General features: G+C 49.2%; 3 protein-coding genes and 1 long non-coding RNA gene across 6 annotated transcripts; 2 read left to right on the top strand and 2 right to left on the bottom strand.

Annotated features, from left to right (window-relative positions):
- Nucleotides 1–576: 576 nt before the first annotated feature.
- On the bottom strand, nt 577–2,792 carry LOC139677507 (uncharacterized). The gene is made up of 3 exons (XM_071567538.1): nt 2,780–2,792; nt 2,098–2,168; nt 577–1,556 (listed from the first exon to the last, which is right to left on the bottom strand). Exon 3 carries the CDS (start codon nt 1,534–1,536, stop codon nt 886–888), a length of 651 nt encoding a protein of 216 aa, XP_071423639.1. The 5' UTR covers nt 1,537–1,556; nt 2,098–2,168; nt 2,780–2,792; the 3' UTR covers nt 577–885.
- Nucleotides 2,793–2,823: 31 nt separating this feature from the next.
- On the top strand, nt 2,824–5,002 carry LOC139677681 (uncharacterized). The gene is made up of 3 exons (XM_071567878.1): nt 2,824–2,844; nt 3,523–3,746; nt 3,875–5,002. Exons 1-3 carry the CDS (start codon nt 2,824–2,826, stop codon nt 4,464–4,466), a joined length of 837 nt encoding a protein of 278 aa, XP_071423979.1. The 3' UTR covers nt 4,467–5,002.
- A 1,683-nt stretch (nt 5,003–6,685) lies between these two features.
- IRX3 (iroquois homeobox 3) lies at nt 6,686–10,618 on the top strand. Of its 3 annotated transcripts, none has more exons than XM_071567361.1 (4): nt 6,686–7,376; nt 7,885–8,992; nt 9,511–9,630; nt 10,263–10,320. In XM_071567361.1, the coding sequence occupies exons 1-3, from the start codon at nt 7,152–7,154 to the stop codon at nt 9,579–9,581; spliced, it is 1,404 nt and encodes a 467-aa protein (XP_071423462.1). In that variant the 5' UTR covers nt 6,686–7,151; the 3' UTR covers nt 9,582–9,630; nt 10,263–10,320. The 3 variants fall into 3 exon arrangements, with proteins under 3 accessions (XP_071423462.1, XP_071423461.1, XP_071423463.1); XM_071567360.1 differs by having other exon boundaries at nt 6,688–7,376; nt 9,511–9,577; nt 10,263–10,618; XM_071567362.1 differs by lacking the exon at nt 9,511–9,630 and having other exon boundaries at nt 6,688–7,376; nt 10,263–10,618.
- A 987-nt stretch (nt 10,619–11,605) lies between these two features.
- Nucleotides 11,606–19,632, bottom strand: LOC139677661 (uncharacterized). Its single transcript, XR_011698898.1, has 3 exons — nt 19,512–19,632; nt 13,251–13,460; nt 11,606–11,849 (listed from the first exon to the last, which is right to left on the bottom strand). It is a non-coding gene; the product is annotated as an uncharacterized lncRNA (long non-coding RNA).
- Between the last annotated feature and the right edge of the window lie 1,546 nt (nt 19,633–21,178).

Genomic DNA, 21,178 nt, shown 5'->3' with positions numbered 1-21,178 from the left:
TTTTTTTTTTTTTTCCGCATCGTGGCTAGGAGCCTAGGGGAGCTCGGGGGAAGCAGCGCTGCCCACTAGGGCAACGACCCTCAGCCCGAACATACCTACCCACAACTGGCGGGGCTCTCCCCAGACCCACTCCCTGCACTCCCATCCGACGTTATTGCAGATCCAGCCCCTTCCACCAAACAACAGATGCAGCCTCTAATGCAAATATTGCCATTTCCCTGCTGAATTAGCCTTGTCACTTAGCCCAGAAGCTGGCAGCGTTAAGCCAGCTTGCATTTTAATTTGGCCCTGAAGTTACTTATTTCATTATTGATCAAACATAATGCTGAATCAATGTTCATCTTGTTACCTGGGCCATTTCCATGTAATACAGTGATAGCACTGCCTGGAGTTACTCATTCCCATCCCAAAGTGACTTTACCATAAAATCAATGCTTGTTTGTTACTGATATAAGGCAGCATCCGTGGGATGAAGAGCGAATAAAGCAGTTACGCCACCGCGATCTGAAAGTTTGGACGGAATATGTACGTGAATAAAGACTTTGATATTTAAACGTATTTTATCGGCATCAAAATCATCTTAGCCAGGCCGATGGGACAGAAAATCTCAGGCTGCAAGATGACTGGCTTTGATACTGCAGGTGTTGCCATTTGTAAACGCTACCTGGGACCTAATGGGGGAATCGTTTCTGTACCCAGAGTATCATTACACAGCAGATGTGGGCTGTAAGCTCTTCCGGGCAGGGACTGTTTTGGAAAAACAGTAATTAATACAATAGTAATTAATGATTGTGTCATAAGATTAAACTCCGCGTAGTGTTATCTTCAGCGCAGCTGCTGCTCCTTTTCTTTGCTTGTATTTGACCCTGCAGCTAATAAACCCAGTTACAAATTACACGGAGCCATCCCCATTCCCGGCTCTCCCAAGCGGCGGCCGGAGGGTGCTCGAAGACCCCACGCGGGCAATGCCCCTCTTCGGCGCCACACGGAAAGCCTCCAGAGGTGTCGTTTTAGCTGCATTTTCCACTCACGGCACTTCAGCCGTCCCACATCCCCCCAAGCCGGATGCACCGGCCCCATCCCAGGGACCCGCCCTGGCAAGGAAGGGGGTATCCGCCGGGGTAGCCCCGGGGGGCAGTCAAGGTGGGGGGAGGTTTGAGCCCTCCACAGTGCCGGGCAGGGAGGGGCACAGTGCCGGAGGGTCCCGCGGGTGAGTGCCAGGGAACGGAGCAGCAGGGGGGAGTACTCTGGGTTTAAACCCACTGGTAAAGCTCGGGAAACCCAGGATATCCTGGGGTCCGGTTTACAAAGCCTGCAGACTTCGTCGGAGCCGCGCACATCCTTGCAGCAGCGGAGGAAAGTGGAGATGATCCCAGCCCCGTCCACCGGGACTGCGGACGAGGAAAACGTGGAAAGGAAGTTTCCCACAGTTGTTCGCACTTTGCGCCCACTCCTCCGCTCCCGCGCAGCGTCGGGACCGGCCCTGCCGGAGTCAGAAAGCCAGGCTGACACCAGCAAGGCACACCAGCCGCTCATTCCGATAGGCGATGGAAAATCTAACCGGGCGCATAAAATATATTGGCATAAAATTAGTGAATTGCACTAACAGATTGTAAATCACCTAAACGGTCAAACCACAGATATGAATCACAAATTCCTATAAAGATTAATGTTTCCTAAGATTCACGGCAATTATGCAGTTTTTGGACTAAAGCCTTCCCCCAACCCCTCATTCCTGAGCGCTGCTTTTTTCTGAAGTCTTTCCAGGGTTTCTAATGAACGATATACCAAAGGAAAGGTTTTATTAACACCTCTAAAAACTGTAAAGTTTAAAGGCAGGGAGAAAGGGAGCAGATCGGAAGTTGGGTAACACAATATATTGACCTACTGGCAACGATCCAAACGCAAATCAGCAAAGCACCACAGAGTGGGAGGGAAGGGAAAAAACAAAACAACCCCCCCAAAAAAACAACAACAACAACACTAAAAGAAATTAAAGGGAAGAAAAAACACCAAGAGGCCAGCTTTGCCCCGGCACTAACCAGGCTGTACACAGAGCTGCCCCCGCAGCCTTCGCATCTGCTGATGGCCCCTTACCTTTGCTTACCCCCTTGTGGTACACAGTGTAGCCTGGGCTGCTTCCAAGCGGAAGAAGCAGGGGAACACGCCTGCGAGCAAAAAGGGGGCATTATTTCTCGAGGAAACAGGCTGGCAGGAGGTGTATGGGACTTCAGGTCTCTCAGGCACTATTTTTTCCTTCTCGCCTCTGAGCAGAATTGGAGATAATAGTTAGGACTGCAGGTAACGGGGTCTGTTCTTATTCAATTTCCCTAAATGGCCCGAAGAGCACTTAAAAGCCCGGAGAGCTTCTGGACAGCATTTTCTTATTAACTAATTTCACTTCGATCCTATTAAAGTGTATGCCTTCTAACCTTCAAATGAACCTCTTCCTCTCCCTTCTAAAACAAAGCCAATACCTTTTAATGACAGAGTAAAGCTTTTAAAAATGTTGTTCCTTCCTTCCCTAACATTACAGAACGTGTGGCGTATTAACAGCCGCGGAGCACACACTGCTGCTGCGAGGCCCCCCCGGCTCCGCACCCAGAGCACCCAGGAAGGCTCCGCCGAGGCTCGGTGGTCCCAGCGGCCCGCAAGGGGCGGCCGAGCCAAGAGGAGCTGTGGACAGAGGGCGCTAGAAAATGGGAATGGACAGATTTCCTTTATTTCTCTTTGGGAAAATCTCAGCAATAATGGGTTTTAAATGGATACATATATTTACCGTTTCAAAAGGGTTCTGCTGTTTCCTGGTAACGCTCACCACAAATGGTAATAATAAAAGATGAAGTATTTTTTCTCACTTTAGGTCATTAGATTTACAGACAAGGTACTAAATCATTTTAGCTCCCCAAACCTTGAAGGAAAGGCGCCCAGGCAGGCACTCTTGTCCCCTTCTCCTCCCCCTTCTGAAGAAACCTGCAACCAGGAACAGAGACAAAACACTCACCGAGGCTCAAAGAATGCCTCCCTTTAACAGTTTGCTACTAGTAGTACTACTACTACTAATAATAAAGTTGATGTTGGCTGCAGAGTGCAGATTGTCAGTGGCCTTACCCCAAAGTTTTAACATGAAGGGTCATTAATTGTGTTTTCTTTCCAAATCATATGCCACTGCAATTAACAGATTCTGATCAAGAAACTCCTTTCAGATTGATTCCATATGTGATAAGGAATGTGCAGCTTGTTATCTATCTGTCGCCTTGGAATTATGGAAAAGCTTCAAACGTGTAATTTGAAGAGTCTTTTACCCAGCGCTTTGATCTTTCCCTCTATTTTTTAACTCTTGTTTTACTGCGGCCCTTCCCCTAATCCCATTTGTTTGTTTATCCCCCCCCCCTTACCCCGGTGGCTGCTCTCCGTCCTCGCGTGTGCTACGGCACGCCACAGCGCAGCTCCCACCCTGCCCGCAACCTGGCACCCCGCGGGAGTCTGCCTGCACCCGCAGCCCTGCCTTCCAACACGCAGGCTCCGGCTCCTCAGACGAGCACTGGGGCAAACAAACACACCGGGGCCAGCTCGTTCCCCGGTGCCCTGACGGAGAAGGGCGCGGCGGGGCGTGAACGACAAGAATCGAGACAAGGGTCCCGGAAGCATCAGGGCGAGCACGATGCTGCCCACGGAGGGTGCCCAGTTCCACAGCACCGGACCCGGCTGCGGGCTCGGGGAAGCCCTGCGGCCGCTGGAGGAAGGTTCGATTTTAGTTCGGCGACGCTGTGAGCCGCCGGGAGAGGCGGGAAGCGAGGCCGGGGGGAGGGCCGGCGGGGGTGTGTGTGTGTTTCGGGTGATAAATCAGGAGCCGCTCTCCGTGCTCTGACAGGTCCCGGCCAGGAGACACGTGTCCGGCCAGCCGAGGAGCGCTCCGCCGCCACAGCTCCCCGGGGGCGGTGGCCGTCGGGCCCTACGCCGCTCCTCTCGTCGCCCCGCAGGACGGGCCGCCTCCAGCCTCCCCTTCTCATCTCCCTTCGGCTCCAGACAGGCAAAGTGCCTCCCGCTCGGCTTCGCTCTTCCCCTGCTGTTTCCTCGTCCGCGGGGAACGGGCTTCTCTCCGTTCCCTGCTAGGCTTCTGTCGCCTCCGCCCGCTCGCCCTGCTCTGCCAACCTCCTCTCCTCATCCGGCACCAGCCGCCTCCCAGTCCCGGTCTCGGCCCCGTCCCGCAGCGGCCCCGCCGACGGCGTGCGGCGCTTCTCGCCGTGGGCATCGCTCCCACAACTCTGGGAAGACGTCTCCTTTCCTCCCGCTCTTCCCCAACGTTTGCTCTCTTCCTCCGCTTTCTTTTCCCTCGCCCCTTAGCCAACGACATCTCTCCACATTTCTCCTCCTGTCCTCTCGGTTCGGCTACGCTTCCTCTCCATTTCTTGCCTATTGATAAACCATCCCTCACCCTGACCTGGATCCATTCGCACCCATAAATTTCTCTCGTCCCGTGTCTCCCTCTCGGCTGCCCACCGCCACTTAGCCGCGGTAGCACCCCTCGACTTCGGGGCTCCCCTGCCGCCCCCACCCCAACACCATCCCCCACTGCCGGCGGCTCCCTCGAGAATGAACTCATATGGATTGTGGTATTGATTAAAAATCAGAAAATAATTCCGCCAGCTTTGACACTCCGTGCCAGACGTCCAGCCACGGAAAGATGGGTCCGGTTATGTGGAACACGCCGGTATCCCCGTGCCTGCGCTTGGGGGGGTCACAGCCCGACTGCAACACCAGCGTGGCGAGCACGACTGCATCAAACGGCAACCGATTTATCCCATTTTTCAATCGTCCCCTTTTCTCTTCAAGGCAGATATTTTTAAAAGTTGCGGTGTACACCAAAACTCTCCTCTGACCCACTCGACATAACCCCAATGAGCGCTGCCTACAAAAAAGTTTAAAGCGCACCAGGACGTGGCGTTCGCTGCGTGTTTTCCATTTGAATTAAAAAGAAATAAACTTATAACTGAATTTAATATGATCTCCCTCACATTGTACTATCAAAAGCACCAACGTTGAATAGAAGAAAATAAATTCCTCCAACCCAGAGTTGTTTTTGCACTAGATTAGCAGATAGGAAATGCTATAAAGATGAACTTAATACGATTAGAGATGTTTCCTACAGATTTTCATATATTGATTCAGAGAATTTTAATTCTGGAGCTTGCTTTGCTATAATCCGCATTTATTACAAGCTGATACAGTTTTATTACAGCAAGCTATCAAGGTCGATTCCTTTAACTGCATAATCTGACATGAATTTCATTTTTAAAGAAATGTAGTTATAAAAATCCATACTGTGGACACAGTGGTTATATTGTACCTAAATCATATTTTAAAGGCAATAAATCCAGAGAGTATTTAGGAAGAGAGGGGAATACGGGTAAACGGCTCTCCTTCAGTCTCAGCTCCTCAAAAGACCTTTCAAACTTTTTTATTTAAACACCGAGTCTTTTAAAAAGCAGATAACGGTTCAGGCCCCCTTTCCTCACTGGTTGTGTGAACTTTCCAGGTTCCAGCCCAGGCTCTTCGTCTGGCCGCAGCAGCAGAGCACGGCACACCGGCGCTTCCCAAAGACGCGCTGTGATTGAACTGTATTTTAACTACTCTTAAAAGGTTAAATTGCAACTCAGAGGTTTCAAAGAAGGGAGGGGTGGGGGGGGCAGCAACAACAACAACAAAACCCAAACTGTAATTTAAAATGTGCAGATCATAAAAAAACACTCAAACCCTATTCTGTAATTAAACCGTATCTTGACTCCTTCCCAATAGCTCCTTACAAACCCATGCCACTGCTCCCTTTGCAAATGTTGCACGTATCAGGTACTTCCTTCTTAGCCTTGTAGTGATTCAGAACAGAGGGAATAAGCAAAATGATCATAAATTTCCTAATTAGAGATTTCGCACCAAGACAAAAAGGTGTTAATGAGTTTAATTCCAGTGCCTGTCATTGTCCCTTTTTTCACACCACTTATTTACTAATGGCCCAGAGGGCTGCTCCCGTCTCTCCTTTGTTAAGATTTTAATTTGCCTTCTTTTCTGCCTTTGATGTAAAATTGTGACCTACAACTCTTTGAAGTCCCTTATTAGGAGGAAAATTAACTTAGCTTTTCTACTGTATCTGCCCACTGTTAGCCCAGACAAAATGTAGAGAACTCCTTAAAGATCCGGTACATTAGGAATTTTTTCAAGGTAGTTCTGGAAATGCAAACTTCAAAAAAACCCAACAGATTTTAAAATCTTATTAGGAGATGTAACTCTCGCCAGGGCCGAAGCGGGGGAAGGGAAGGAGGGAATATCTTAATAAAGAAAACAAAATTAATCTGGGCAAGGAAGGGCTGTAAATTTGAAAACCTGAAAAAGGGGACTGGGGGATCGTGGTGGTGTGAGCCTTTATTTTTATATGTCACAACTTTTCTCTGTCCCTCTCGTGTGCTGCTCACAAATGACACCCCGGCTTCCTATGCTCCGGGGGAGGTGGGGGCTAAGAAAGAAATTATATCTAAATCTATCTCTATATAATTAGAATACCGTGAGGCAGGGTTAAACCTTTGTAAAACACACAACTGATTGGCGATCGCTAAAACGAGATTTGAAAGCAACTCAAATAAAAGATCGCGACGTCAGTAAACAGATTTAGGAAAAAAAAAAAAAAGAAGGGGAAAAAAGCAGCTAGTGACAAACCCGGAGAGAGCGAGCTCTGGGCATGAGAGAGAGAGAGGGAGGCAGAGGGAGAGAGAGACTTAAAAGAAATAGGAGGGGCTTGTGAGAGACTAGAAATGTCAATCAGAGCCCAGAGTCCCAATAATCTCAGGCAATCTGTTAGGACCTGACCTGGGTCCACTCAGATCAATAGGAAAAGTGAGAGAAGAAAGAAGCGATCGGATCGTTTACCGCGGCTGCCGAGAACAGGAGGGAGCCCGCGGCCTCCGTGCACCCCCGGCTCCCCCCCCATGTCCGCCGGAGTTTGCGGGAGGCGCTGAAAGTGTGGGCGGCTGGCGAGGGCGAACGACCCGGCTCCCTCCTCCGCTCCCGGCCCTACTACTTTCTCCCCTTTCTCTCCCTTCTTCTTCTCGTCTCCCCCCCCCCCCCTCCTCCCCCTTCCCTTAACCCGCTCCCCCACCATGTCGTTCCCCCAGCTGGGCTACCAGTACATCAGGCCGCTTTACCCGGCGGAGCGCCCGGGGAGCGGCGGCTCCCGCGGCGGCGCCGAGCTGGCCCCGTCCGGGACCCTCTCCAACGTGCTTTCCTCCATGTACGGCGCGCCCTACGCTGCCGCCGCTGCCGCCGCCCAGGGCTACGGAGCCTTCCTGCCCTACGCTGCAGAGCTGCCTATCTTCCCCCAGCTGGTAAGAGGCCCCCGGGGCTTGCCGCTCGCCCCCCGGGGCGCTCGCTTCGCGTTGGGGATCGGCCCGGGGAGTGCCGGGGGAGACGCCGGGAGGGCTGTCAGGGAAGAGACGGGCGCTATCGCTGTCCTGTTCCGGAGAGCCGCCGGAGACGGGCAGGGCTGCAACGGCGGCCCCACGGCTTCTCCCCGTTCTGCTCAGGGGTTTGACGGCCACGGGGACCGGCCCCAGGTGCTGCTGGCCCCGCCGCACACACGTACCTAGTAAGCCGGCCCTGCCTCAGGGATCACCTCGGGCACCGGCTGTCGGCTCGGCCCGGCCCGAGTACTGGGGTACTGAGGCCGGAGCGTGCCCGGGATCGGGGCCGAGGCAGTCCGCGGTGGGGGAGGCAGCGCGGCCCGGCCGCCGCGCCAGTGCCGACGGGCTGTGCTCCTGGTAACGGCGGCGGGACGGAGCGGCACCGGGCCCGGCGAGCCGTCTCAGCCGGGCCGCCCTTTCCCTCTCGCTGCAGGGCGCCCAGTATGAGCTGAAGGAGAGCCCGGGGGTGCAGCATGCCGCCTTCCCCCCCCACCACCCTGCCTTCTATCCCTACGGGCAGTACCAGTTCGGGGACCCGTCGCGGCCCAAGAACGCCACCCGGGAGAGCACCAGCACCCTCAAGGCCTGGCTCAACGAGCACCGGAAAAACCCCTACCCCACCAAGGGCGAGAAGATCATGCTGGCCATCATCACCAAAATGACCCTCACCCAGGTCTCCACCTGGTTCGCCAATGCGCGGCGGCGGCTCAAGAAGGAGAACAAAATGACCTGGGCCCCCCGCAGCAGGACGGACGAGGAGGGCAACTCCTACGGCAGCGACCACGAGGGGGAAGAGGACAAGAGGGAGGACGAGGAGGAGATCGACCTGGAGAACATCGACACCGAGAACATCGAGAGCAACAAGGACGAGCTCGAGGACGACCTGCAGGACGCCGACCTCCTGCACTCCGACTCCAAGACGGACTCGGAGGGATCCGAGGGCTTCGAGGACCTGCCCGGCTCTGAGGAGCGCTACGGCAAGGCCGCCGAGGGGGAGCCGCACCATCTCCGCCACCACCACCTGCACCATCATCATCACCACCACCACCACCACCACAAGTGCGAGCTGCCCGCCACCGCCGCACCCATCGGCTCGGAGCCCCTTAAGCCGCCGCTCCCACCGCCGCCGCCCCATCTCTCGCCCCCCTCCTCCACCTCCTCCTCCGCCGCCTCCTCCCCGACGGACGGCGCTTTGGCCGGCGCCCTGCCGAAGCCAAAGATCTGGTCGCTGGCCGAGACGGCCACCAGCCCGGACAACCCCCGCAAGTCTCCTGGCGGCGGCTCTCCGCCGGCGGCCGCCCCCCAGCCGCTGCCGCTGCCCACCCCGCCGCCCCACAGACTCGTCTCCTCCTGCCCCCTGGGCAAGTTCCCCAACTGGACCAACCGCGCCTTCCCGGCCCACCACCACCACCCTCCGCACCCGCTGGCCTTACTGAACACTCCCCACCTGCTGGGCCTGGGGGCCGCCTCCGCTGCCCCCCCCGCCGCCGCCTTCCCGCGGCCCGCGGACCAGGCGCAGAGCGCGGAGCCCATCGGAGCAGGTGACCGCTGAGGGACGCGGCGGGGATGGGACGGGCCGGCCGCCACCGCGGGGGGCTCGGCGGCGCGGAGTGGTGCGGGAGGCCCCGCGGGGCCGTGTGCGTGGGGCCGCGGCGGGGGGCGCCGGCCCCGCGCTGTTCTCACAGTGCCCCCGGCCCGGCGCAGAGCAGCCGTCGGGGCGCAGGTGGCAGCGAGCGGGCGGCCGCGGGAGCCCCGGGGGCGGAGGTGCGGGTCTCCTGGCCAGGGGTGGCCTCGATCCCCGAGAATTACCTTCCTCCAACGCAGAAAATTTTTGTTGCTGTTGTTGTCGCATTTGCGGGAAGGACCCGGCCGCCAGGTCAGGCTTGGTCCGGGGTCGCTGTGTTTTCTCTGACGGTCACCCCTGAAGCAGAGAAGTCGTGTCGTATTTGCAGCTCCCTGAGAAAAGATCTTAAATCTCGAGGCTTAATTCAGGGATGGGAGAAATAAAACGGGGGCTATAAAGGAACACTTTCCCCTTCCCCCCCCCTTCTCTTTTTAGATCGATCTAGTGCCTTGGAAGTAGAGAAAAAGTTACTAAAGACAGCTTTCCAGCCAGTGCAGAGGCGGTAAGAGATGGCTCCCTCCGTCTCCTCGGGATGTATGGAGGCAGTTGTAAATGGTTAGCTTATTTTCTCCGCTTCTTTAGTTCCCTTTCCAGGGAGGTTTCTTGTTCTTCCTCTGCGTGCATGGTGGGTTATTCTGATTATATATTTTCTTTGCTGGCCCTCGGGAGCCATTCCCGCGGGCAGGCCGAGCTGTGCTCGGGGACAGCGGGAGTGCGGTGCCCGGGCGCGGGTCGCCCCTGACCGGGAGCGCATCCTTGAGCCCCCCGCAGCGCCGGTCGCCAGCCGGCGCAGTCGCTTAGCCGGGGGAAGAGACACGGCAGCAGTAGAAAATAGTGAATCAAAGTAAAAAAAAAAAGGAAATAAAATAGTAAGAACAAAAAAACCCCACGCAGAGTATGAAAGCTGAAGAGGCTGAGACTTGCCGACTTTGGCATAGCAGTCACTCAATTTCAATGAGAAATCAACTACTCATTTGATTGATTTAAACCACGGGGATCGGGCCCGCGGTGTTTTCATGGCTAAATACATTTAGTACAAGTCACCCTGCAAAGTTTTTATATTTATCTATCTATTTCAAAAATAACAACAACAACAAAACCAGAGATACCTACAGTTAAAAATATTGTGCCAGCCCAAGCTGACTAGAAATTCTATTAAATTTTTTTCTGTGTCATTTTTTTTCCAGGCCCCAGAACCAACTTGACGCCGCTATGGTTCTATCGGCGCTCTCATCATCATAGTTAATTTTTTATTGTTGTTGAAATGATTGTAAAAAAAAATCTCTGTATAGGTACAACTTGTAAGCATGTCCGTAATATTAAAACTAAAAAGGAAAAAAAATACCCGCTTCTGTACTATCATCTGGGTTATCTGAGTTGTGAGGTTTTCTCGGAAGTCCAGTGAGAAATAAGTGTTTCCTTTTTTTTTGTTGTTGTTGTTGTTTGTTTTTTGTACATACCGTAAAAAATGTACATATGTGTGAACCAAATTGTACAAGAAAGTATATATTTTTGGCTAATAAATAAACTGTTGCCACTTTGACTTACACTCTCGTTTCCTCTCCCTCCCCCCCCGCCCCCCCCGAGTTGTTTTCCACCCCTAGTCCCGCCCCGCGCCGGTTACTGGTTTTCGGGGGGGCCGCGGCGGCAGCGGCTCATCCCGGGCTGGGTGTCCGGGCCGGGTCAGCGGCTGGGCCGGCCCGGCCCTTCCCGCGGCGGCGCCGCCGATCTCTGGAGCCGCAGCGCCCCCTGCAGGCGTCGCTGCCCCGTCCCGGCGCCTGTGGCGCGTATATGTGCAGATACGGGGGTAGCGCCTCGTCCCAGGGAAGTGGAGGACACCGCCGCAGGGAGCCCCGGGGACTGCAGGCAGATGATCCATGGCCCCCGAGGGCAGTATTAGGAGTGCCGCTGTTGATCCCCCACACCCTGCCCCCGGGGGGCACCGCGGAGCTGGGGAGGGGTTAATTGAAAGGAGCCTTCGGGGGTCGGTAGTGTCACCGCGGGTCGGCAGGGCGGCCGCGTTATTTCTATGCTTTTTCCCCCGTTTCGCGCATCCCAGGGGTCACTTTTGGGGTGAGCCCCACGGGCCATTCTTTACCGCTGAGCAGGGAGCGGGCACCGGGCTGCCCAAGGCGGCGGAGCCGGGGCAACCCCCTGCTCTCGGGGGTTTTGGCGTTCGAGAAAGAAATACCGGTCGGAATGGAAGCACCAAGCAGCGAGGCGGGGCGGCGGGCACACCCCGGCACGGAGCCCCGCTCCGCTTCTGATGGGCGGTCTGTGCGCCCCCCAGCCCCGGGACGGGTCGGCTGCGCCTCCGCCGGCCTCGCCCCGGGAGCTGCCGTCTCCCGTTGCGCCCGGAGCCGAGCCGCCGCCTCCAAAACGTGTAGCTTCGTTTCCTCGCCGAAAGGCTGGAAATGGGTCCCATTCGGGAGACGTCTCCTCCCGATCAGAAACCATCCCAAAGGGAGTGTTGGTGGGCGGGCGAGGGCTGCTCCCCTCTCCCTTCCCCATGTACCATCAGCAGCTGGGGCCCGCAGATGGCCGTGCGCATCCCTTCGGCTGAGGGGGAACACCACGGGCAGATAGAGCTCACGGGCTTGTTGCCTCCTGCTTTTGTTCCCAGGCTCTTCCTTCTCTGCCGGAGGGGCATGTATCCCCCCACTTGTACTCTCCTCACAGTCCTGGAACCGGCATAATTACTGTAGTGGTGATTAAATAGCTGGTGCTTTTCTGTTTTTGGTGACAGACCTCTCAGAGGGGGGAGGGTGTTGGAGCTAGGAAGCAAGAGTTAAAATGAAGTTAAAGTACAAACAGAAGCACATAGCTGACATGCTTCAAGTTTAGACAGTACAAGATATGCAAATGTGCAGGGCTGCGCAGTATTGACATTTTGAGGTCATAGTGATAGGAATGTATTATTTATAGGATTGGGTTGCACTAGGCCGATAAACTACATTTTAAATCCTAGGCGTTTGTAAGTGATAAGATTTTTATATATGTTTACACTATATATGTGTGCATGTATATATATACACACATTTTATATAATGTTTTAATGTTTGACAATTAATATTCTTCCTGGCTGGCATTATGATGGGGAGACCCCTCGCCTGGTGCCTGCCTGAAGCCTCCCTGGCTTTTGGTAGCAATGGCTGGAAGCAAAGGAGGCCGGGGAAGGGACCTGCAGAGTTTGCAGCAGTGTTGTGATCTCTGCTTTTTCCCCTCCACGTCCCCTTCCTTTCCCCATACGTCCTTCTGGCCACAGCTCATTCTAGAAACAGCATTTGCCTCTTCACAGCCCCGTGTGGCTCTCTGTCTTTCTGCCGGGAACTGTTCCCACTCTTGCCCTTCAACAGGCTCCTGAAATGGGGGAATCTCTGTGGGTGGGGAGTTAGAAAACGGATCGTTTCTCATGTAAATTTTACTCAGTCTCACTGTACTGTGTATTCCGCTTTTTCCTTAGCCAATTCTTGCTGAGGAAAAAAAGAAAAAAAAGATTAATGGCATCTAAAATGGGAGGGGTGGGGGCAGAAAAAACTAAAGGCAAATTTCCACATCCCCTTCCTCTGGGCATCCTGGTGGGTTTTCCATAGAAACTTTCACACAGTGGCCAGACAGATGCTTAAAGGGGATGGAAGAAAATAATGAGACCATGATGGGAAAACAATTGCATCCCCAGCTTTTTACCTCCATTAAAGGCTCCTTTGCTTTTACACAGAGCCCCTCGGCTCCCTGTCCCTGCAGAGCCCTCTCCCTTCACTCTGACCGTGGGGATGCTCCTGCAGCAGCAGCATGGCAGCCATGGGAAAGCCGCCCCTTGGCTTCTGGAAGTGAGAACTTGGTTTCCCCACGAGGGGAAAGAGTTTGTGCCTTTGTGCCTGCCTGGCTCCCTACCCTAATGTGGAGAAAATTCCCATTAATTTTGTGAGGAAACATTTTGTTACCCATGTTTCAACAAAACATTAAAAATCCTATGCGTGTTTTCTTCAGAAATCCCCCTCTCAGCTTGACAGCCTCCCTGGAGCCCCAGCCAGGCCTGCCCGAGACAGTGCAGAGAGGCCTCCCTCTCCCTCTCTGTTGGCTGCTCTTTTCCTGTCTAATCAATTATCTCCCTAGCTAGTCCTTCTCAAAGGTGAGAGCTCATTATGCATATTCATAAATCACAGCTCCCAGACCTGACACTGATTGATGTAATCATCTCCCTCTCGCTCCCTGTCTGCGCGGGGCCGGCCGGAGGAAGCGTCGGCGAGGAGGAGGAGGAGGCAGGAGAGGCAGGAGAAAGAGACTTCCAACTTGTCAGATCCAGTTCTGGTGGGAGCGGCCGGCCGGGCGTAGCGGGCCGTGTCAGCCTCCCCATTCACTGCAGCCAATGTGCCCATCACGACCTCGGGTAAGACAGGAGAAAGCCCTGTGAGCTGGGAAACAGCAGTGAGCTGCCTCCAGTGCAGCTGGCTGTTAGCAGACAAAATCACAAGAGTAATGAAAAGATCCAGCACAATTTTCACAATCAGGCATCAAACCATGCATTAAAATACCCTTCCGAATCTTCCATGTTAGCTGATGCACTTGCTGTTATTTTCCTTAGTTAAACCTGGTTTATTCCCATAAGAACAGATGTGTGCTGTCTGGATTCTGATCATGTGTATTTAGATATGTGATATAGCAAACATTTCCAATACCATATCTGCAGCTGTCCTCAGTAGCTATTCTGTTTTTTCTTTTTTATAAAAAAAGAAAGTAAAAAAAAAAAGTACTTGTGAACTATGTAAGTTGCTGCTGCAAGGGTTTGGGAGCAAAAGGGTTCCTCCAGCCTGGACTTACTAGCTTTCCAAACAGGAACATATATCTCAGCTATACTGGCTTCCCAATGTGTGCTTCAGCATGGCAGCGTACAAGATGCTGTTCAGATTATGTGGTTTACTTGTATGGTTAATATTTACACTTTTAAAATACCTATTTTTATCACTTTGATCAGAACCATCAGTGTACTAAAGTAATAATACAAAAATATATGCCCTGGCAATCATAACAAGATACAAATCAAAGGGAACCCTAATCAAGTACTTTTGAGAGTGTTATCTTCCATGTTAACAAATGGTAATAATAAAATTAAGACTTACAGTTTGCTTGCATTTTATCTAAGAAAACCAATAAAGATATCAGATGTTCTTTGTTTTATATGTTTGAATGTAAAGCAGAATAATGAAGAACATGTACCTTCTAAGGTTTCCTTTTCTTTATGGGCATTAACCCTTTAGGATGCCAGTGAAATTCTGAATTTGCAGAGTGAGGACAAGCCTGTCCTGCCGCTCAGAGTCTTGAGGCCCAGCTTTGTTGCAGTCAAGACAACATCTTTTTTTATTAAATGCTGAAATTGGAACAAAGCAACAATGGCCGCTTGCTAGCTGTGCATGTCCAACAGGCCTCTTTGCTATTCAGCAAATGGAAGATATTAAACAACATTTTGCTTAAAGGTACACTGAGGCCATTTCCATTAGGACATGGTGCCATTCATTTATTCACATGTTAAGTGGATGTCCTTGTGGCTAATGAGTAATAATCAACAGTGACTCCACTTTATTCCTTTGCTCCCAGCAATGTTAAATACTCTGATGGAGTCTCTTTGCTGACACACTAGAGAATATGGTTAAAAAGTGCTAAAGGACATTTTCAGCATAGAGCAGCCACATACACACGTGCTGGAAATAGCACTTTTATTGCAGTCTATTCTATTAGGCTTTGTTCCTGTTTAAGGTATGGCATGTGGAAACTGCTGATATTTATTTGAAGGTACTTTACACCTTAAAAGCCGGAAACTCTTTCAATTTGAGAGTCAATGTGATTATTGCTGGGAGATGAGCTCTCGTCCAGCTGGTTTCTTAAAAAAAGAATCAAATTGCACCTTAAGGTAGCTCTAGATTCTGAATATTGCTTCAGATAAATGTTTAGGGAAGGAGGGATTTAGAAAAGAAACCTTTTCTGCAAAAAATCTAGTTTGACATTTATTTTACAAAATAAAATAATTCCACTACCAGCTAACTAATTAATTTTATTACATCAACCATAGCAGCTTAGTGGGCTAGTAAACTGTATTAATCTATATTTTTTCCTTTACATGATTGCTTACACTGGAGTCTGCAGCTTGGTTGTCTCCTATGTCAATTCCTAAGTTTGAAAGGTATAAATGAATCATTCTTGGTCCTGATTAAGCTTAAGTTAGAAATAAAATATGTCAATCAATCTGGTTGGAAATGTTCCTGCTGTCTAAGTTGGTTATGCAAAACACTCCAAGGTGTGTAGGCATGCTCAATTAGGTCAAGGAATCTGATGGCACTCCTAGCCATAAATGTGTGTCACTCGGATTCCTCATTATTTTTAGCAGTGGTGAAAATGCATGTCAGTAGGCCAGCTAGCCAGGCTGGAATAAAATTACTCACTGGGTATGCATAAACCTGAGTTTTTAATATATTAATATCATATTTATTTTCAAGAAAAACAGTGAAAAGAAAATATCTCTCTCTCAAATATATGACTCACTCTATTGGATTTCTCAGCGATCATTAGTATAATTCACACTGGACTTGGCAATACTCAAGATACCTTAGCAGTAAAATTTAAGTGCCTAAAAACATAGATGTAATGTGAAATTAGATACAAGGAGTAAAACATTGATTTTCTCTGTTACAGTCTAACTTGCTTCCAAGAAAGATAAAGCTTCACTAGGAGATTAGACCAGCCCCATTCCACAATAATTTAATGAAAAAGGACACTTGAGATGGCTATTGAACAGCAACACTAGTGCTGGTCTTCTCAGATGGAGACTTTTGCAAGTGATTCCTACAGAAGACAATGCCAGAAATGTATGCTTGATAGACAGATTTCCTCTAGTGTGCTAAATCATAACCTGATACTAAAAGAAATGTTTCTGTGAAATTGCAGGAAAAAAAATGCCCAAAAGCAAATTTTAATTCTCATCCCTGCCCTCCTGGCATCTGGTGTAGTGGCTGAGATTACCTGAATTGGCTAAACAACCAGGGTTAAATCCTCTGGTTTTAAACTTTCAGTGCTGGTACTTTGAACCACAGTGAGACCTTGGGCTTGGGCACGAGAAATGCAATGAGAAACCAGCTAAACAGAACAGTCCAGCTGAGTTTTTTTAATGCAAAACCCCCAACCAACCAAATCTAAACACAGGGAACTGGTAAACTAAAAGTAAAACATTACTTCCAAGAACCATAGGCAGGAATAGTACCACAGGTAAGTCTGAGGCTTCTTAAAAAGGGGTTCTTAAATGTAGTGTTAAATATGGCAGTGCCCCTTTAAGAACAGCACCATGCAGCTAATATTTTCTTTACTGCCAATAAAATGCAATTAAATCTCATGAATTAATATATTCACTTCAGGAAGAATTCCCATTCTTTTCTTCAGATATCAAAATGGAGCCATCATCAGTCAGTTAAATAGGGGAATCCAGAGAGTAAGTAAATGGAAGAGCTTTCAAATGCAGGGCTGAAAATGCCCAATGAATGTGTAGGGGGCTTCAATAAAAAGATTTTGACTTGTGTTTTCACCCCTTTCCCACTTTGCTCATTGTTTATTGACACTGCTATGGACACAGTATTCAGTCCCTGCCCGCCCCAGCCCTGGGATGTAAAAATGTCATCTCTATTGTGCTGCTGGGCTCTCTTTGATGCTGCCGCAGCCCTTTGTATGCCCTTCTCAATCCCTTTATAAGGCTGTCCTGATTGTCCATACTGAACATCGCCACAAAAGCTCGTCTTATTGAGAAAATAAAAAAGTCAGAGAGGGGCCAAATGATGGGAGATTGGGCCTTTGCTGTAAAAGATCTACTATTCACATTCAGCAGTCATTTTTTTCATGCAGGAGTTAAAAAACTGGAACTGCGACTATGCCAGCAAAGCCATTTTAGCCACTTTCTTTTCAAATTCTTGTTTGCAATTAATTTTACAATTACTTTTTTTTTAAAATATATTGCATACTGCTGAGGACAAACATTAAATTCCAGAAGCAGTTGTAGGGGCTATTTTTGCCTTCCCAAAGTAAAACTACTGCATAACTCTAAAGTGCATGTTTCATCTGGGAAGTTTTGACACATTGTATGGAAATTCAACTACATATAAAATACAAAAGGGACTTCTTATGATAATAAAACAAGTCAGAAACAGACCTCATCTACCCCTCTTTTGTAGGAGTACACATAGTTGCAATCGGGTACCTGAGACTGAGGGTTTAAATTGTCAGTCTGAAAAACCTCTAGCAGTTGTTCTTCCACCTAATGCTATCCTAACTTGTACCAAGTGTCTGTGAGCAGGATGGAGACAAAGGCTGGATAAGGTCTTATTCTTTGGGAATGGGCTATCGGAATGGGAGGATGGTGATTTCATGGCTTTTGTTACTGAGGTTAGGGACTGAATTCTCTCACTGAATTAGAATAGTAACAAGTGGGACTGGGGATCTCTGGGGCTTTTGTAGTGCACTCATCTGAGAGATTGCGCTTTTCTCAGCCCTTCAGATTTATTTTGCCAAAGTTACAGGGCAATTATGGAAATGCGTCCTTTGAAGCTGGGCCGATTTCTCTTTATTTTCTCTCTCTCCTGCCCAAAGTAAAGCCTCCCTTGCCTCCTTTTCTTCAGCAAGTTGGCAGTCATTAGGCAGCGGGATTTCAAGTGGCCATTCAAACATTCTTTTGAATAGTGAGAGAAAATTTTAATAAATATGTGCTAAAAAATAGACTTTGAAGCTTTTTGGGAAGGAAGTGTAAAATAACAGCAAGGTAACAATGTCCTAGAAAAGAGGTTCTGTGTGTGCAAGGTGCTGGAACATGAAATGTTTCTCCTGAAAAGTGTCTCAGTGTGGTGGGACTGGGGCCGGTCAGTAGCATGTAGGGTGTTTGGCCAAGTGACCACCTGGGTGCTCCTGCCTTGCCACGCTGGCACAGTTGGCAGCTCTGTGCTCCATGTCCCTCACATCTCCCTAACAAGAGGCCCAGGACAAACAGAATTGTGCTTTCACACTTTGGACATTATTTATCATCAGAGTTTGGAATCTTGATGCTGCATGCGAACTAAGACTACATACTTTTAACCTTACTTGCTATACTAACGTTAAGTAAATATGCTTGAAACCAGATGGTGAGACTTGGAGCTAGGCTGTGACCAGGACTGCTTTTTACTCAGAAACTCAGTTCTGTACATCTTTGTTCACTCTCTATTCCATTTCTTTATTTGTATCAGACTATGTTTTCTCTTTTAACATAAGTTGGTGTTTTTTCTGAGCCATTTAACAAATGTTACGGGTCAAATTCAGACTTGATGTGAGAGGGAGGAAAGGCTACTGATGTTCCTGAAAGTTATATACACTTACACAGGGCCTGGCCAGAAATGTGGACCTTCCATCATCACCACAACTTGGCAGGAATATTAAGGCTTCTTGTCTGAGTTTTGTAACTGAGGTGCAAATATGTTTTTTGCTCTCTATAGAGTTTATGAGGGATCCTTGGACCACATATTCAGCACTATGGAACATAAGAGATTTGTGTTTTCTGGATGTTAGGGCTTTGCAAATTTTGGAGCAGAATATTCCTCTTAATCATGAATGTGTTTAAAAGAATGAAAATCCAATCAAGACCTCTACAAAAGTGTGCTTACAATAAAGTAATACTAATATTTCTCATGATGGATGGAGAAGGTTGAATGTCACACCTGTAACATACAGCACTGCACAGAGAGGTCTCAGCAAACAATTTTCATGTGAGCTGGGCTCAGTGGAGCTGCAGTAGGTACCACAGGAAGACCACCACCTCTCCAATCTTCTTATCCTTCTCCAACAATTCCCTTTCATACATACAAATTTCTTCCCCAGCCTCACTCAAGTGCTGAGGAGTCCTTCCTATTCCTCCATACCTTCCCCTAGACTGGGATCATCTTAAATTTTTCTGGAACTCATCCCATTATTCGGGTGAATTCCTAATCTGCAAAAATTGGATCCATTGTTTAAAAGCCCTCCAGGAGCTTCAGGGTGTCTGATTCATTTCAACGTGCAGCTGAGTCTGGTGTGCTCCATTTTGTTTGTAATAAAGAGAGGAGGACTTGTGGAATGCAAATTTAGGTTCAGGTTTGGGTACAAAACCTTAAGACAGGTTTAGGTTCTGATATGCTGGTCTACTCCAAGAACATTTCTAATCTTAAAACCCTAAAAGTAAGGTCAAAAAAGGACAAATTTGCTAATAATATTAAGAAGCTCTCTCATACAGGATGGAGAGTTGACCTCTGAAAAATGGCAAGTGACCATGTCTTGCTAGGGAAATAATCTATGGAAATTAATGCAATCCTTCCATGTCTGCCTTTGAAAAATTATATTTATTTATTTATCTATGTATTTTAAAATTTACATAAAAACCCAAACAGCACACTTACTTTTGAGCCTCAGGCTTGCCACAGGTTCTGCAAAGGGTCAGCTGGCAGCCTACAAGCCCAATACACCTCCAAGCCACTGCCTGACGTTGCCTTGCTCAGCCTTTTTCCTGCAGAAGATGGAGGAAAGCTGTCTGGGCAGCCAGGCACCCAGATCCCAAGGCTACACACTCCCTGTGAGAGGAGACATGTCTTCACACAACCTTCAGGTGCCTCCAAGAGGAGCTGGACCCTTGTCCCACAGTCGAGGACAGTTCCACGGGTCTCTCTTGTAGTGTTAGCTGTAATTACTGTATTTGCTCTAAAAAATGTCACAGTGTGACATGATGTGTGGGCTCCTCAGAGGATCTGGCTTTCTACTATTTTAGGCTTTAAACACCACCAATAATTAAAAAGACTTTGAATCATACTTTGTAATGCTGTTTGCTGAGCAGAGGGTTCACCGGCTTCCCCAGGTGAGGGCCCTTGAGCAGTCAGGCTTCTCCTCTCCAGCAGCTCCAGCCTGCAGGTGGTTTGGGGGAATGTGTTGTATTAATCTGGCCTTAAGGCCACAGAGACATAGATCACCATGACGAAGTCTCTGCCTGGAGGAAAAGGTCACAGATTTTGAATACTTTAGATATTTTGTAAGCCACTTCTGAAGATTGTAAAGAAAATGGGTTTCCATGTTCAGAGCTGTCAAAATTGACCCTGAGGATGCAATGCTTCTCTGTGTGCTTGGGTCAAAGCCCACAAATAGGTAGGGCAGGGAGCTACAGGGTGAGATCTTCCAGATGCCTTGTCTTACAGAGAATAATTCTGGCTCATCTGGGCTGGGTTTTAACCACTGGACCTTGTATTTACTCTGCAGTGCAAGCAAAACAGCAGGTCAGAGTTATGACTGTTGGTGTATTGAAGGTTTAGAAATCAAGGGATGGGCATTACAAATTATAATGTTACAGTTATGGTACAAGGGACAATGCCTCCCTACTACTTTTACAAATGGACTTTAGATATGGGTGTCTACTGTTTGACTGTCAGTAGGAAGTGTATATCTCGTAAGGCTCTGACCTGGTTATCTTCTAACCCTGAACAATTAATCACCAGCATCTCATAGGGAGTAGTTGTGCACAGCAGCATTTGGTGTCCAGCCTGTTTAAAATAATGATTTCACCTTTTCTACAACTATCAGGCTTATAAGTTGGACTACTTCTTTCCTTTAGAACAAGAACTAACACAAAATCAACCTCCTTCTGAATGGGAACCCACCAATATCAGTGTCTTATTAAAAAAAAAAAGGAAATAAAACATAAAAACTCCGTCAAAGCAGAGAGGCTTCTGCAGGAAAGTCACCAAACATGGAGGTCTCAGTTATCAGATGTGCTTCATGTAGGAGCAGAGGAGAACAGAAAGGTTCATCATTGCCCTTCCACCTGGATTGCTTGTTTCTCATGCTTGTGTCTTGCAGGAGGGCTGGGGACTTTCCCACTGTTTCAGCTGTAAGCAAGAGGAACGGTTTTGTCTGCAGCAGGCTTGTGCAAAGCTGGAGTAAGGTAGTGAAGAATCAGGCCCCATTGATTCTTTGTAGTACTGGAGTTTTGTTTTGAAGTGCAATAAAAATACAGGTGGTGGAGAAGATAATGCAGCATACCGTTCCTTTGGGACACACGGGGAGACAGTAAGAAATTCCA

The sequence above is a fragment of the Pithys albifrons genome, chromosome 12 (genome assembly GCF_047495875.1).
Source record: "Pithys albifrons albifrons isolate INPA30051 chromosome 12, PitAlb_v1, whole genome shotgun sequence".
Lineage (NCBI taxonomy): Eukaryota > Metazoa > Chordata > Aves > Passeriformes > Thamnophilidae > Pithys > Pithys albifrons.
Note: the sequence above shows the minus strand (reverse complement) of the source record. Positions and strands in the feature narration are given on the sequence as shown.